The sequence below is a fragment of the Bombus affinis genome, chromosome 11 (genome assembly GCF_024516045.1).
Source record: "Bombus affinis isolate iyBomAffi1 chromosome 11, iyBomAffi1.2, whole genome shotgun sequence".
Taxonomy (NCBI): Eukaryota; Metazoa; Arthropoda; class Insecta; order Hymenoptera; family Apidae; genus Bombus; species Bombus affinis.
The window spans coordinates 11,440,257-11,458,384 of NC_066354.1; the positions used below are offsets into that span (position 1 = coordinate 11,440,257).

The 18,128-nt window shown below is 45.8% G+C and overlaps 1 protein-coding gene and 1 long non-coding RNA gene across 5 annotated transcripts in view; one reads left to right on the forward strand and one right to left on the reverse strand.

Moving 5' to 3' along the window:
* Window positions 1–780: 780 nt before the first annotated feature.
* The window catches only part of LOC126922239 (homeobox protein Nkx-2.4-like), a 30,249-nt gene continuing 12,901 nt past the window's right edge, over window positions 781–18,128 (reverse strand). Inside the window, exons 3-4 of the mRNA XM_050734674.1 lie at window positions 11,066–11,152; window positions 781–4,490 (exon numbers count right to left, since the gene is read on the reverse strand). Coding sequence (XP_050590631.1) covers window positions 4,149–4,490; window positions 11,066–11,152 — 429 coding nt within the window. The 3' untranslated portion in view covers window positions 781–4,148. The remainder of the gene's footprint in view (window positions 4,491–11,065; window positions 11,153–18,128) is intronic.
* On the forward strand, window positions 4,487–16,172 carry LOC126922315 (uncharacterized). Of its 4 annotated transcripts, none has more exons than XR_007712704.1 (3): window positions 4,487–8,358; window positions 8,407–10,553; window positions 10,640–16,172. It is a non-coding gene; the product is annotated as an uncharacterized LOC126922315 (long non-coding RNA). The 4 variants fall into 4 exon arrangements; XR_007712703.1 differs by having other exon boundaries at window positions 4,487–6,685; window positions 8,260–8,358; window positions 8,407–16,172; XR_007712705.1 differs by having other exon boundaries at window positions 4,487–6,322; window positions 6,411–8,358; window positions 8,407–16,172.

The window sequence follows — 18,128 nt, forward strand, 5'->3', positions numbered from 1 at the left end:
AATAATCGTAGAGCTACACCGTCGCAGTCTAAGGGGGTTAGGACGTTACGAGGCCAGGAACACGCGGCGTTGGCTCGCGCAAGGGTGTTTCCATGGCACTAGTCGCGAGGCTGGTTCGTTCCGCGTCACGAGAAACAGGTACGATCAAAAATCGTCGGAGATGTAATGAAACATTCTTAACCTCTTCTCCCTTGGATAGAACGTTGGATAGGAGGAGCGCGGGATCGTTCGTTGGATTTGATCGGGGCGTTGATTTCTCCATGTGCAGGACTCGATCGATCGAGTCTCTGAGAATTATACAGATATCTTTCCCATTTCTTGATTCTATGATACGCGATGGATGTTACGACGAGTCGATGAACGACGAAAAACGATACAACTTTCTTAGAGGTGAATCGGACTACCAAGTATTTGCTATGAAGCGTCTTTGGAAATACTGGAAATTCTTAGAATTTTATTCGTACTTTTCCCCTAAGTTTGTGTCTTTTTATTTGCACGAGGGATGTTAAAAAATAGACCGAGTCGGATAATACAAAGGAAACGGTCGCCTCGGCATTTCGATGACTTGCTGAATCTCGACGATCAGCGCTTTCGGACTCGTGTCAATCCGTGCCCCATTCAGATGTATTCGATTCTTTGTCCAACCCCTCGGAGGTTAACAAGAAGCGGGAGACGGGGGGGGGGGGAGGAGGAGAAGGAAAGAAAGAGAAACACAGAGAAGATGGGATAGGATAGGATAGGATCGACACGCTTTTCGGCGTATTCCACACAACATGCTCGTTCCTTTGAATAAGTATCGTTTTATTAATATCTCTGTCGTTATTTACAAAACTTTGTAATAATCTCTAATTTTCTTCACCGTCACACGCTACTCGCTATTCGTCAATCGTTATACTTTTACGCTTTTGTGTACCTGTGTACGTATGTACCGTGTAATCAGTGTGTACATGTATGCGCGTCTTTGTATATGTGTGTGTGTGTGTGTGTGTGTGTGTTATATTAATGTCGATAATGCTCGAGTTTGCTAAATCGTTTACAGTAGAACGTGAATGTTCCTTACCGGCGTCGTCGTCGAAATTCACCGCTTTTCAACTTTGGAGCCGACTTCTACCATTTCTTTTTATAATTCTTTCTCGCGTCGTCTTCGTCGCGTATGCGCCTAAACACCAGCATACCACACATTATATTTACACCATCGGATTCACACCTGTGACCTCATTATCACAGCGCGCACACCGCCTTTTTTTCTCTCTTTCTCTCTCTCTCTCTCGCTCTTCTTTTTACATTCGGCACGTTTTGTTTTCGTCTTCGTCGTCGTTGTCGACCGTGGAAAATCGATTCTCTCTTCTGCACAAGCAAACCGCGTCACAATTTCGCGACGGATGCGAGAAATACGCCGTAATATACATCTCTAACTATGTACACGCGTGCCTCCGGCTCGACGTATCCGCCTGAAACACGCTCGCGACACGGTTTCATCGTTTCCATGCGAAGAGAAAGAAAGGAAACGTTGGATCCGAGTCGTTCAATTGAACAAACCACGCGCTTGGTCGATTAATCCGTTTCGACTCTTACGACTCTGATGTAAGTCATGCTCGTGCTCTTTCACCTCCGCCTTTTTCGACTCTGCCGCTCGGAATCGTGAAAATCGAAAGAATACTATTTCACTACGTGATTCGCGGATGTACCTCCGACTGGCAGGCGATTGGTCGATCTTTTACCGCTCATCCTTTTCACCGCGAATAGATTCCGTTTCACCGAGTCATTCGCTCGTAGAATCCAAGAAATCGTGGTTCACATTTCAAAGAAAATCGCGGGTTCGTGTATTTATGCGAAGCATTGTAAGAGAACGAGTTTGTGGCTTGTCGTTAGATTCGGATAATAAGTGTTCTTTATCGTCGTTTTCTGACTATGAATTGTTCTTTGTTCCGTAATTAGGATGCGCGACGAAGTAAGCTTTTCGAAACTCGATGGCAACAAATTTATAAATCCGTAAAACTTTTGGTTTCTGTAACTTGGATTTTCACGTTCGTGAAAATTTTAGATTCGTTCGAGTGCAATAGGCGATCGATCCGTATAAGGATGAACTTGAATCGTGATTCGAATCGTTAATTTTGATCTTGAATCAAATTATTCGAGAGAGAGCACGATAGATTTGTAAATAATTCAAGATAGATACATAATTGATAAAATACAAAAGAAACGCTATTAAACTGTACAAACGCATATAAAATTTTCTTTCTATTTGTTGCTTTCGGGTTTACCTCATTGTCGCGTAATCCAAATGGATGGTTCCTTGCTCTGGTAGCTTTCCAGATTTATTGGTAATCGACGTATCCTAGAACCAGTGTCAATCGAATGGCTCAATTCCGTAATTTGTCGTGAAAGATACTCGACCTATCAGAAATTCTTAGTATCGCGTTAAGCAAGCACCGATCCCTAACACGATTCACTTTCCTCAAATTATAATTGTTCCAAGTTAATTTATAATCGCGTCCAAATTTGCTGAAAATTTCTATTCCTTCCATTTCAAATCTTTATATATATAAAAAAAAAAATTTGCCACGTAATGCGCATTATCTTTTCTTGTTTACAAGAAGATGCACGAATTAATTTGGATATATTTTTGTTTTTCTCTTTGGCCCATTAGAATGGAATAACTGGAACAATTGAAAATTTCAAGTTAGCGTTCGACCGTTCGTAACTGGTCCACATCGAGGAGCTCCTATCCACCGGAAATGCGAATCCTCCTCGATGATAGATACGTGTTGTTGCAACGCAACAGTGTTGCGAGAGTGCGTCTCCGATGACACACGCAATGCACACAACCGGTGTACGGTTTCTCGCAATTGGAATCGACGCGTTTCGAGTGTACTGGCCAGATTATCCGCGCTTCTGCGATCCGCTTCGACGTTTCGCTCGCACATCCACCGACGTTGCCTCTTTGGTCGTACATAAAAGCAAATTTGTTAACAAACTTTCTAATATTAAAATTAATTACTCTGTTCCGTCCATTCGAGTGACTCTGGAACCCTCGATATTCTTAATTTAGAAAATAACTTTGTCAAGGATGTTAGCCTTCGTGTAATTGGAATTCAATTGATGTTTAAAATAGAAATTCTCTTTAGTTGAGGCTATATTATTTTATACGAATTAACGAACGTAAAATAGGATTTTTATTTATTCGCAGGGATTTCATCGCTGCGGACAAAGGTCAAAGTTAAAATCGGATTAGTACCGACATCCTCGACATCGAATTATCGTTCTGATTACTCCTAGTCTTTGTCTTGTACGTGGTTAGCCTGTGAGGACAAGCAGATGACGGAATAGTAAGTAGTCCGACACATTTTCCAGCGGTACTCGTTGTCAAGATTTCGTTTCTCGATGAACAAGTAAGGTTCTCGCAAGTTTCACACTCGTTTCCGTTCTTGCAGATATCAAATTTCTTTCGCAACGTAGAATCAAATTGAATATGCCTCGAAATTTGGACGTTCTACGAATTTGGAAGGACCGTTTCCGTAAGACAGATCTTCGAACTCAACGGGAAACAGAACCGTTATCTCTATAATAATTGTCAAAACGAACGAGAAAACTGATATAAGTACTTTGTATCTACGAAACTTATTCGTATTTTCAAATTTTTCAGATCCATCGAGATCCAACTTCTTCGAAGCCTCCGTTGATCCAGACGTGCGACCGATACTCGAGCGATTCGCACATTTCAGACCCTATACGAGAGAGGGACATTCGCGTTGATCACCGACTCCGATTATAACCGTCCTGCGGTTCGCGCAGTATTTTCTCGTCTTACATATCCCTCGAACAACCAGTTCATCTTTGTCCGTTGGACAAATCGCTAAACGTGTCTGCGTCTCCAAACAAGCAGACGTATCGTCTCGATAAACCAATTTCACACCGAGTCTTTTTCCAGTGTCTGCGACGAGTATTCGTCACCAAGGAAAGACAGTCTCCCCTAGATCGGTCTCGTCGTTCGATTCCAATGATCCAGGCCAGGTAAGCTGTTCTAGAAACGACTCGCACAGATCGGAGTACGCGACACAGGACTCTTTCTAGGGGCTGTCTTCCATAGGATACCAGGCAGCTGGACCTGCGACGGAGGGATTAGCCCCCGCCGCGGATGGCATGTACTACCAAGCCCGTCCTTGGAATGGCAGGTACGCACCGCATTGCGGTTGCTGTTGCTGCTGCATGCTCTGCTGGGTACCGGTTCTCGGGTACGAGCAATGCTGAAGACTCTGGCTGGACGTTATCACGTGGTTCACACCGACCACCGAGTGATGAGGCACCGAGGAGGCCGCGTGATGAGAACCGTGAGGGCTCGACGCCGCGGTCATGTGAGGGGCTGGACTCGCCAAGGCCGCGCTTGGTCCACCGCGGCTGCCCTCGTTTCCTCCTCCGCCACCGCTTCCGCATGGCTTTCCGTCCTTCACGAGCACCGGCACAGCCACTCGTCGCGGCGAACTAGCGCTCTGTAACATAAAAATAGCGTCGTTCTTTGGATCGTTCTTTCGATAGTAGCTTTCAGTTCCAGTATTTGCAAGTTTTACGACGCGAACGTTTTAAACAGAATACGAAATCCGACCGAAGAATATTTGAAAAATAGCCAGCACGACGATGACGCAGGATGCGTAAATCGTTGACTTAAATCTTGAACTATTGCCGTGGAATTAATTTCTTATTTGCATCGAGAAATGGAGAACAACCCGAACTTCGCCTGGAATTTCTGACATCATCGTTCATCTAAGAGAAACGACAGCCTAGTCTACCCGATCCACCGGTATGTAAACTCAATCCACACGTAGGTGCACAGGCTGCGTACGACGAACCGTAAAGAAGACGTGGGACGACGTCGTGGCTCGGCTTCTGTGTTCCAAGCAAACACGTGGGCTCGGTAGGCACAGGTACTTAACCCGCGCGATACCTCGTGATCAGCATTCGAGCATACTCGTACTTTAGCAGCCGGAGACTCTCTCTCTCTCTCTCTCTCTCTCCCTCTCTCCCTCTCTCTCCCTCTCTCTTTCTCTCACTCACACACACACACACACACACACACACACACACACATTACGAATAAACAGCACCAGCTACCGTGGACCACAGGATTCTAGCCAGGGCTCTGTCGAGCCGCGTCAACATCGAGAACCGCTGTCCCTTGTCTCCCCGCGTTACTGTCCGCGGGGATTCAATACGACGAGCGGGACCCCACGGCATGCCAAACAGAAGCCGAAGCAAGCCGGCCGAGTACCTGCCGGGACGACCACTCAGCTGTATCAACATTCGGTACACGACATTCCTCTTCGATCTCCACGCCAGCGACGCTTTAATAATATGATCGTGACCGCTCGGAAATAACGCCTATTTCGACCGATGGATTCACGCTGGTTGGATCATTTTTAAGAAAATCGAACGGAGAATTGCAGAGACGAATGTCTTTTCTTGGTTATCAGAGATTTTATTCTTTGTAAAGCTATTACGAAGCTTGACTTTGGTCGAGGGTTGATGTCAGATAGATCTTCAAGTACCTCGTGCTTCGTCCTCCATATTTTAAGACAGCGAAAGCGGCGAGTAAAGATAAAAGAGAAGTTACTTTTAACGAAGATCGCTTAGTACCCGTTAAAAAGATTCTTGCGACATTATAAATACGAGTATATATTCGCGTTACAGAAGGTGCAACGCTCGAATGAAGTTTGAAAGGATGGAAAGTCGAGCGAACGCAGAAGCTGCGGGTAAAGCAACAAGGCGTAATTTTTAATAAGAGTACGACCATCGTCGTTCGCTTGATCTACTACGTACGATATCCTATATCTCGATTCTATTCTTGCATAACTATTTTAGGGATTCGTGCATGAAACGTCCGGAGAATAAATTCTTCTGCGATCGTAACGATTCGGTAACCAAATCCGTACCTACGCGAAAGGAAACAACGGGGGTGGAGTGTGTAACGACGATTCGATTCGAGTGGCCGACACGAACTTACGCGCACGTTGCTGGCCGCGAACATAAGTGCAGGCATGCCGTGCACTTCACGCTGACAAAGTGACGATTACGCTAAACGCATGACGGTCGGCGCGCGCGTCACGCGTCACGCCACTTTAGCCACTTCAACGCGCGTTAAGCGATTTCCGGCGAAAATGGCCGTGCTTAGGAACGGAGTAGTACGTGTTTATGAGCGGCGACCACTGCGCCACGCATAATGAGCCTCAATGTTGCCGTGATCGCGCGGCCGCGATTGGATTCTCGGGAAACATATTACGCGTGGATTTCCCTCTCCCCCTTCGTGCAACACCGTCCCCTTTTAACGGTATGTACAATACGTATATATATATACATATACATATACATATATATTTCTTGCACGGAAGCGATCGTCGTTACCGTTTGCCGTTTAGGTTAAGGACTCGACCGAGATTCTATTTTTTATTTCTACCTTCGAGGGAGCGAAAGGTGTATCGTTGGTATTCTATACCAGATTCTATTCTAGAATCTTGCGTTTTACGTATAAATGTTAACCATAATTTGCGAATACAATCATACGAATCGGGTAAATGTATGCAACCTTTTATTCCACGTATCGAGAAAGAGACGAATCCGAAGAAGATGAACGGAAGAGGAAAGACACGGCTGGCGAAGAATCTGCTCCGGCGATGATCAGATTTTTCAAAAGGTACCCTCTACAGGACGTTTAATTCCTTTAATATATCACGAGGACAAGGAACGAGGGCAGAGATACGCGCAAAATAAATTGTACTTGAAACGTCTACGCGGTGGCGGCCGATGTTCAAGACCGAATATCTAAATGTGCCGCTCGCGCGCGCCACTGACTTTCACCCGAATGCATCTCTCGTGGAAAAACATTCGTCATCGTCGAAACTGATATAATTAACTAAAAGCTGGGCTCTACCAGTGGCACAGCTTTTTCCCTCCTTCGTTCCTCCTCCTCCTCCTCCTCCTCCTCCGCTAAAACCACTACCACCATGAAACGGACCAGCCCGACGCGACGGCCGTCTACGTCTCGTTTCTTTACAGAAGCCTCGGTCGAACAAAGAACCACGAGAAGAGATATTAAAAGATTTCTGCCGGGACCTCTCATTTCCGCGACGAATGGAATTCAATGGGTTCCGTAAACGAGGAAGTGGTTTTTAAATTTAATAACCGATGTTTTACCACGAGTGTAATTACATTAGGCGATCTGTCGATACCCGGCAAACAGCTCTCGCGCCTTCTCCCTCCCAAAAAAGCGTAAAAACCAGGCCACCGATTTCTCCTCCTGCGATTCCTATATTTCCCGATAAACGTATAAAAGACGAATTGAGATTTCTGTCTTCCGTCGCAAGGCTGGTATTGAGAGTTAACGACAAATTTTTTAGAACTCTGGCAAATTCGTTTGAACGCGTACGAATATACCATCGACTCGAATAGTTATATTCCGCCGAAGACAGAACAATCGATGCGATTATCTTGTATTCGTTCCATCGTATCTTAAAGCGAGAAAATTTCAATTTCGCTGTATCCTCGCCGGTTGACGAGACGAACAGAGTAAAATTCGATCAAAGCGGCTCCGTTACTTTCGAACGATTCGCTATCTCCACGGTCTAGAGATAAATACGTCGCAGGCGTTCAGCTTAATCTCGATCGCGACGCGAAGTTACAATCGATGGGTCGAAAGATCGGCGGCTCGCGTCTCCAGGGGAGGGTTAATCGATATCAATGGTAGTAGTATTGGTAACCCCGATTCGCGTCCAGGTGTTGTGCATGACTGTACTCACGGCAAGATGGCGACCGGTCCTCGAGCACCCGTTTCCGCGCTCCCTGCAGGATACCTCTCCACCCTTCTCCTCTCTCGTTCGCTCTTTCTCTTTCTCTTTTTCTTTCTACTTCTCCTTCTCGCCCGCTCTCTCTCTCTCTCTCTCTCTCTCTCTCTCTCTCTCTCTGCCCCGTCTTTTTCTTTCTCTTTCCTTTTCTCGTGTTCGCTCGCTCGCGCTGCCACTTGAAATTTTTTTACCGCCGCGAGGGGAGGAAATGGAATAAAACGAAAGAAAGGGGAAAAAGGGGGAAAAAATCGGAGCTCTGGCTGCCAACTCGTCGTCAACGTCGACGACGACGTTACCGTCGTAACTGCTACGTCTCCGTCGCATGGTGTTTTAAACTCCGTAAATGATTAATTCTATTCGCTGTTAACAATTTTCCTATGTGCTAACAAATATTCGTAAGTAATTTCTGCTAATTTGAAAATTACAGATTTCCCAACCTAACCCCTTCGAACTCGCAACAAATCCTATGATAATTTTTTGGAAGGAATACTCTGATAGTCGGAAAACAACGACAATAAGAAGGAAGGTATGTACTTATTTGATACGGATACCTAATGCGTTTGTTTTCTTACAGGGATAACATAAATGGCTCGTAAGAAGAAATTAATTGCGAGAAATGGTGGAAACAGCGACGGTCGCTCAACGAAGCATAGCAGCTGCTCTATCGTGGGACGTACTCGGCGGGAGAAAGCTCTGTTTACGCGAAAGATCTAGTTTCTCTATTAAGAAAACTATCTATGGGAGGTATCGCTATTGTACGAAACGCTAATAATACCGTAACTGCCACGCCCAATGCGTATGTTGCAATTTCGCGTCGTGGTGTGCACGCGATTCTGGCCATCCAATTACACGTACCATCGAGCAGATCGAGATAATAGAATGAAAATGCCGTACGGAGAACGAGGAGAAATAGTAAACGCGGTATTGAATTGAAATAGAGATTACGGTACCTTCGCTGTTATGGAGAAATAGAGAGAGATACGACGAGTCGCCACGCTATAGAAGAAGAGAAAGAAGCGAGAAAAAAAGATAGGGAATACGATACAGAGATGAATGGAAACAGAGTCTACGGGGACCACGAAAAACTAACGAGTAAATTATGGGGCGGCTGCTCGTCCTAGCGTGGACGAATCGAGGGGAAAGGACGGTTTACAGATCGGGCCACCGGATAACTTTCAGCACCATTAATGTTCTATGGGTGTTTACGAGCCGCCGCTTGGCGGCGACTACGTCGACCCTACTTAGGGACAAGATCGATCGCGATCTAAATACATAACTCTGTTTGTTACGCGCTTGAACATCGAAATTGAAATTGATACACTGTGCGAGTGTTGTTCGGGAAACTACCTGTCACACACGAACGACGTTCTAAAAGATGGATCGCGTGGACGAAGAGCAAAAGTTATCTAAAGGTGATTTTAAATCTAAGGTAGTATATATATATAAAGATCGAAATTTGAGATCCAATATGAGAGCAGATGGCCGTCGCGTCGCAAAGCTGGATATGCCGCGTACACGATAATAACACGATATCGAGGACGGATCGAAACACGGAGAATGACTTTGATCCCCGTCACCCGCGAAAGTGGTTTTGCACGAAAATCGCTCGACGCGTATGCTCGTTGCCATCGAAATTCGATGAAACGGTGAAAGTCGACGGTGACCGAAAAAAGCGCTATGAAAATCCGCTTACGTCGAAACGCCATTCCGCGTGGAGTGTAGCTCGTGTTGGTACAGGTATTCTTTAAAAAAATATTTTTAGCACGAACGAAACACACCGGTGTGGAGGAATAGGGAAAAAGGAAACGTTAACGAAGTAGCTGGATAGAAACGACTAAAAAACATTTCCAAGAAGCGTGTTACACGTTCCGTGACCGTGCAAGAAATTCATTTCGAAGCGCAAAAAACCGACGGAGAACAAATAATCGACGTCATGTTGACACGAAAATGATTTTCAGCGTGAGCGAAACGACACGACACGCCGATTCCCGCTAACTCGAATCGGACGATTTGCCGCTAATGCATGCCGGGACATCCGTGATCTCGCATACTCGTTCGTACCCGGCTGTAATGTATTCATCGGGACGGATCTGCGTGTATCGGCACGATCGCCGTCTTCCGACATCTCTTTTGAATGTTATTGCAGAGGAGGAGAGGCAGCCGCTGGCACAGACGATTCGTATTCGTCAGTGCGTGCGACGAGATGGAGACAGGGCACGTTTTGAACTCGCAATTACGATATCTCGGGAATCTGGCGCGTCATTATTAGAACCGATAAAAGAAGGGAGAAGAGAGAAAGGGAAGGGTAGAGAAGGGAGATTTCTATGGGAGCGAAATAATATTGTCGGATTCGTGCGCTTTCGAAATCCATAACTTTGAAACTATCTTTGTCCGTTATAGGCGGAATTTAATGGATCGAAATTACGTTTTTCTCATCGCCGTGATTTTACGTATAGACTTATGTACGCGTTATATTAAACCTTCTCAGGCAACGACATTAACGTAGATGTACCGATATTCTGCAGTTATTTCACCTAGGCTTCGAACCTTGTAATTTGCTTACCATTCTACGTACATGGTCGGTATTACTGGTCGATGAATCGTGAGCTCGACGGAAACTCAAACGGAATTCCGTCGCTCGTTAGATGATGAAAAACGTTAAAAAACGTAACGAGATACACACGGAAAAGGACGGAGGAAAACGAAAACAAAGAAATAGAGGTAAAAAATAGAAATCATATTGCAACAGCCAGTCGCTGAAACATCGTGGTAATTACGTGTTTAACACAGACGATTTTATGTTGCAGGGAGGTCGGTATTCCTGCAAAAATTTCGGCTGGAATAACGAAATGAATGCAGAATCGCTTCGAGTCGGTCGAGTGGCCCACTCGAAACGAAATACGATGTGGATGCGAGGATCCGCGCCGCGTCCGGAATATTTTTCATTTAAAAGCATTTCATTTCGAAACGCTCGATATTTTGTCGTGTGTCTCGCCGTTTCGAAATCCCTCGGGAAATCCGATCTATCGAGGACGCGTATTATTATCACACGAGAAACGGTCGAACGACAGAGTTTAATTTAATCCTTGACCCCTCTCTCTCTGCCTTCCTTCTCTTTTTTACTCTGTCTTTTTCTAGAAATGTCTTTCTTCGACGTTGCAATTTTGTTCGCGCGACTCGTTCGATGTATTCGGACTAATATCTTTATATCTCTTTTTTTAACAGGTAGTTACCTGATTTTGAGCATTCTGTTCGGCCATCGCCTTCTCCTTCGCTTGCCTCTTGCACTTGTATCGGTGATTTTGAAACCATATTTTCACCTGTAACGTGAGAAAGGAATTGTTCCTATTAGTATGGAATTTTATTGGCAGAAATTAGAAAAAAGAAATTAGAAAAAAGAATGCCCGTATAAAGCCTATGCTAACGTGAATATCTTTTCCACATTTCCGAAACAAATAAAACTTGAAAATATCAAGAGGAACCAGAGTTCGGATCGCGATACCAGATGCTTCGAGTCGAATTTTCCTTTTTCCCGTTTCTTAAAAAAGCTGGGACGCATCTTTGACGCGCAAACTGTCACCAGGTAGGAACTGAAATATTTTTACAAGGGGGAGCCTTTTGTCGCGTGTGTACGTTTCAAGTAATCTGGAACGATTCGTGGTCCCCTTAAATTCATAATCCGTGGTTATTATAAGTTTGTTATTTCTACGAGAGGGATTTAACGCTTCGCTCACTTTGCTAGATACTTTGAACAACGATCTTTTCACGCCTCGCCATCGATTTCTTTTTAATACGTGTTTTATTTTACATTTTTTTTCTCAAATTTTAATTGATAAAATAGATAAGGAAAATAAAGAATAAAAATCTTTTCTTTCTGTTAAAAAGCCTGCGGATTTTAATTCTATTTCATCCGGCAATTTCAGAACCACAAAATGGATGCCGAAATACCAAATTTCCGCCGATCGAATAGCCAGAAGCGGAAGTTCCGCCGGTTTAATCTCTTCCATGCACGATGTCAAAAGGAAAACGCAGCAGTTTTACGAAGTTCGGGCCTAGGAGCAGTCGTGCTCTCGTTCAAAATCGCTTTTACGGCAATTGAACGCGATTAGGGAAGCCGGCCGTGCGGACGGGATCGAAATCGGCATCTGCTTATGACAGCGGCGCGTTATAATCCGTATTGTAGATTATGCCACGTTCACAGGGGCGCGCCCCGATCATCGTGGCATTGTCGTCGAGCGACGAAAACAATGCCCTCCGTTTCTGTCGGCCGATTTAATCCTTAACGCGAGCTTCCTAGGATAACGTCGCTCGCGTTAAACTGTTGGCCACGTTTCGAACGTTATACGAGTATTGCGAGCATATCTGTGATGATCCGGTAAAACTGTTAAGTCGATCGTTTAATTTTGCTTTTTCCAAAAGGCAAACTCTTTCCACGGCAACGTGTGTACAAGGATTAGCGCGAGCGAATAGAGCAGGGATGTATTCGCGAAGATAAGGAGACGGCAGATCGAACGATTTGAAAAAAGGAGGACAAAGGAGTAAATTAGAGGCATGTGTGAAAGGTACGCCTAAGCCCGATCTTTATCGCGCGTATCAAAGGCGAGTCCGACCTATATGTTGCCTCGCCTGTAACCTCCTGCTCGAGTGCTTGTAACCCGCTGCAATCCCCGTGCGTAGCCGCCCCGTGTAACCCCCATTGTCGGAGTTATGCGCGCCGTAGAATGCAACGAAAGCACTTTAAGGGGCCCCCGCGCAGTAGACCGTGTCTCGAGAGCCTGCCACCGTCTGTCTAATTCTTTGAATATTAGCGGGATCGACCACCCTCGAAAATTCTTGTTCCCCCTTCGAGGCAGCGCTCGTTCGCCGCCTCGCGTGTACGCCACGAATACCGATCGTTCTATGGCGAACACGATTTTCCAATTGCCCTTCTCTCCAGTGATTACCCATTACGATATTTCCAGGAATACTTGTACCTGCCGCCTGTTACAATAATCGATGTTTTAGTTTATCGTCTTTTACGAGTTGGCTCTTGAATCGAGCGTTATGGGGAAAAATCAACAACTGTTGCGAGCGTCGAGTACCGATGAGCGAGTAAGTATACAGTTTACTCGTTTGCTAAGTAGTCTTCTATGTCCTTCTAAACTCTAATGCTTGTATTATTTTTTTAAATGGTTTCCCGAGTAAAATTAGTTATGCTTTCAGTTTTAATCTGTTATCGAAGCTGTTAGCGAGAAGACGGCAATGATGGTTGACGATACTATGGAAATTCATCTTCGAGAACCGTGGACGGCATTTACATTTTGCAAATACATCTTCAGTGCCATCTGTATTTGATTGCGCTTTACGAGATCAAAATTTTCCATTGGAAACGTCGGGTCCGATTGATTCAGCTCGTTTCCAGCAGCAAGTATAACGCGCATAAATCGCTCATAATGGAAGAAGGTGACGACTGGTTGTAAACAACGGAAAGAAAGGGAAGGAGCGAAGGTCGCGAAGAAAAGCGCTTTGAATCCGCCGGTGGTGAGCCCTTCCGCGCGACTTTCCGCGTGTGTTTTGTAGTACGACTGATGCGTAGGGCGGAGAGACCTTATCTAAAAGCCACGAAGAGGTACTAGACGAGGCAAGTACTCTCTCGCCGCTCCCATTCGTTAATTCCTTTTCCACCGATAATCCACTCGTCGAAGCCCGTGGAGTTTCGGGCGTGCGGCGACTTTGAGAGGTCTACAAACAGCCTTGCTTGCCTCGACGCGTTCTTGCATTCTCCACTTTCGCGCGTCACCCGCTCGTTTCGCCGTTCCTTTTGTCCTGGGTAAAACCTTGTTACCGTTTTCGCGTTTTCCGCCAGACTCCTTTCCAGCAACTTTTCCAATCCGTAGATCATGACTCGCGTCGTGAGATCTTTCGAGATGAGATTTTAATCGAACGATCGACGCTATACAAAGAACGGGGAATATATTATCCGGAATATTTGTAATTTCTGGCAATTCGTCTTGAGCACGTATCGATATCCGCGATCGTGTTCGAGCTATAAACGTATAGGCAACGACAGTGAAAGATCCGACGAGACGAAGGCGGGATGAACTGTCGGAGAGAATTGTTATTTCAAGGGAACGGCCTGTCCGTCAGTCCGTTTGTCCGTCGCTCCCGCAACGGCGCGGTGTGTAAACAAAGAAAGTTGAACGAGATAGGGATATAACTGGTGTGTACTCGCAGACCACGGAGGAAAGAAATTCGTGGCGAATGCCGATTCTCGACCAGGAGAGCAACTTTCGTGTCTATAAAGTTTACTAAACCAAGTCGAGCTTACGAATAACTGGACGACTCGATATCACCTTCGACGGTACGCGACTTTTACTTTGAAGGGAATCGAAAAATTTATTGTCTATTATATTTTCCGTTCTTGCGATCGTTAAATATAGAACCTATTCTTTCGGAAAAAATAATCTATCAAACGGTTGCTTGTACGAAACGAACGAAAGGAAAGGAGGAACAACTTGTTTATTTTCAATGGGTACGGCGAATCCGGTGCAAAAAGGCAGCAGGGCCCGCAGGGGTCCGACCGAGGTTTACTCAACACCGAGAAAGGGGGAGCTTAACTTTAACTTTCGATTAACTCGTGGTTAACTCTCGTTCAGCCAGGTAAATGAAACGCCTCCCGTAACCGTTCGAGCGGATTTGCGAACACCCTGCGCTTTTCTTCTCTTCCGCGTACATCCTAAAAGGTCCGCCGACAAAGACCTGTCGTCGACACGTTCCTTCGAGCTAATTGACAGTAACGAGCTTTTTCACGGCTGATTTAAGGTTGACGACTTAATATCGACCGTAGAGTCAACATTTTCAAGAAGTCGCAACCAAAATAACTGCCTTGTCCTAACATGCTATAATAGATCACGCAGAAGCTATACAGAAGCTTTCGAAGCTCCTGTTTCAACGAACGTAAACCTTTTTAAACGAATTCTTTTCCACCATAGATACGGACATCAGAACCGATCAATCCTGAACTTTGTTCCGTTTCGCTGTTATTTGAACGATTCGATTCCACTTTGAACATTTCCAGCTTTTAACCGGCGATCATTCATTCGACACGAAGTCGCTTCCGCACCGACTATTCGTCTCTTACTTCGACATTAATTAGCGTATCGAATAGCGATAAATCCAGAGGGCAGTTCATCAAAGCGCGGCGGAGAACATGTAACATTTGGGAGGAACATGGAGTACCTGTTTGGCTTATGTTCGACAGAGGCCGGAGTTCGTACATCCGTTCCGGCAGGGAGTATGCGGTTAAAGTGGACGATTGATCAAGTTAGCGTAACGTCATTACGTCGCGTACATTGAGGGTTCACGCAAAATCACCACCACCACCACCACCACCACCATCGTAAGCAACCGAGTGGTATCGGGCGTCGCCACCCTTCGTGGCCTCGCTAACTGTTTCCTCGGGCAATTTCATCCGACACCAACTTTCGTCGGATTATCCGCTGGAAACCCCATGCAGCCTCGGGCTACTGCAGAATTCACGGGGCTCGTTTCGATGTTGCTCGAAAGAAAGACGCGTGTAATTGACGAGAATTGCCACTCGAGGTGTTCCGAACCGTTTCTGAACGCATCCGCTTGCCTCGGGCAGCGCGGCTGATTGTCTTCTCTAATCTATTGTTGTTAGGGGTGTACGGAGGATGTCGATATTCCTTCCTTTCTCTCTTCCTTCCTATTCTCTTGGTGTAATCGAGCTGGCGCGTAAGTCACGCGTCTTTCGATTTTTATCTCTATTAAATGGGATACCGAAGTTTTGTCTTTTATAAACAGCGTGTAATATATAAGCGAATGAAAAGGGCTGTTTTAGAATCTCGGATATATCCCTTCGTTACTACCAACTATATTCTTCTATTGAATCGACGATTACAATTATTTGCGGAGGGAGTTGGCGCGAAGGAAAAAACCGCAGGAAAAAGGGATTACATTTGCGAGGCTTGACTTTAGTCACAGATGTGTTTCCACCGTAAAGTGCAAGGAACCACAACGATGAGCTTGCGAATACCAGGATCAAGCAACGTCAAATTATGATTAGGGCTGTTAATTGTCCCGTGTTGACTCTTCTGAGTGGTGGCCCGTGGGCAAACACGATTCCCGCCTCCCTTTTGTTGTTTTAACTCAATACCATCGGCCGGGGATGACTTACCGATTACTAGTCGGATGTCTGAAAACCTGGGGTCTACGGCCCGGCAAATAGAAATGACTTTCCAGTTTCTCTCGAACGAGCGAGCGAACTAATTCGCGTTCAACGTGAACGAACAAACGTCTCTTCCTCGTTCCTCGACGATGGAGGGTGGAATACATGCTTTAAATTTCTCCAAAATGCCTAACTTTTGCGTTCACGCCCTTTGTATATTCGAAAGGATAATTTTTCTAATCGTAGAATACTTTACATGGAAGGAGAGAGATAGAGAGAGAATCGTATCCGATCAATTGCATTTACAAAGGTCTAAACAATTTAAGGAAGAAGATTTGATGAAATCGCGAGGACCATTTCACCAGCCTTTTTGCTCCTGATCGCACTTCTCCGCCCTCTAATTTCTTCGTCGTTTCACGCCAGGGATGATCCAATAGCCCGGGAAGCGGATGTTTGCGGTTCAAAATGTATGCACCCTCGCATACCGTCCCAGCGGAGGTGCAGCGGGATTACAAAAGAACGGGTCCGCGCAGTTCTACAGTACGCGTAGCGCAAAAAGAAATTGGTGGCGTATTACGCGACAGGCACGTTCGAGTGTATTTACAATACACTCGTAAAGCTGCCTCTTCGTCGCGATAATTGACGCAAACACGGCGAAAAACTCGTAAGACGACGGCTGTATCGCGTGGGTCTGTCCGCACTGGGAGAACGATCGTTGCCGATTATTTTCAAACAGCTGGAGAGACTGCTTAGAAACACTCGCGGAATTCTTTCCGTTGCGATCGATGCACCGTTTATGCGAGGTTTCTAGTATTCCGTCGATATCGCTACCTTACAAACGTAACCTCGTCTAATCTAAAACTTTTACAGAGAGATTTTCGAAGCACGTAAAGCTTAAAATCTGCCAACTCGGCTGTTACCTCGTCGAAAATCGATTGGTAAATTAAGCTAGTCGAGATCGGTCGTTGCGCGTCAAATAACGACGCTTCTTCTTTACCACGTTTCTACGTGCCTGATAGACTTATACAGATTCGTTCTTTTCTCGGGTCGTCGATGCCGCTACCCTCGAGTGCTTGTAACCGATCACCGACTTTTGCAGTGACCTGTAGGTTCCATGGGAAGACGAGGAAAAAGAGAGGAACGCAATTACGCCGGCCACATGCTGCCGGTGTGCGTGGCGATGGCGCGGTATGACGCGGGGGCGGCCGCAAAAGCCGACGACATATTCATGCGTGCGTTATTATGCGAGGGAGCCGTGAGTGCACTCGAGAGATACGCGCACGCGTTCCACGACGTCCAATTAACCGCACGCATTTCGTCACCAAAGGAATTTCACGCGTGGGACGCGCGCATGCTCGCCTCGATCCTCCAAGATCACTTCCGATATCTTCGAATATAGAACCTAAAGAAGGTACATCTCCGTTCCTCGACTACGTAGCTCGTAAATATCTGTCAGAAATCTCGACGAGTCTAGGGTACCTAATTTAAGCAACGTTTTTGAAATAATCGTCACGAACAACGATGTTAAACAGTTTTTGATGGAAATCGCAGGCCAGACGCATCAGCCGTTTTCTCGTTAATTAATTTCTTGTACCAAGAGGCAGGGTCGACGCAGCGATCCTAGCACGTAAATAGCTTTACTCGTGGTTGTCGAAAATTTTCACGGCCGACGCTTTTCCACGGGTGTTTCGTCCAGTCGAAGATCCGTTTCCCGGCTTTGGGACGACGCTGCCCCTCTCTCCCCCCCCCCATCACTCTCTTCTTCCTCTTCGTCGCATCATCCCCTACTCCCCGTGTCTCCTTGGCGCGGGACACACAGATGCGTCCCTCCATTTTGCGCTCGCATTGTTACTCCAAGTGCAGTCTCCCCATTGTTACAATGGCTGGCCACTCCTGGCATTGTTGCCGGTATTGTTATTATTATCACTACTGTTACCGGTTGCGGCCGACCGGCGAATGGAGAAGAGGAGAGCCAGCTGCTTCGTCGAGTGCCGCATTAGAGGCAAATTACACTCCCTCTGGCCCGCCTTCCTCTCTCTTTTTCTCTTTTTCGCTATGTCCCTCCAGGCTGGTTATCTCGTTCTTTCTCAGTTACATTCTGGATTTCACCCCTTTTTTAAGCTGGAAAT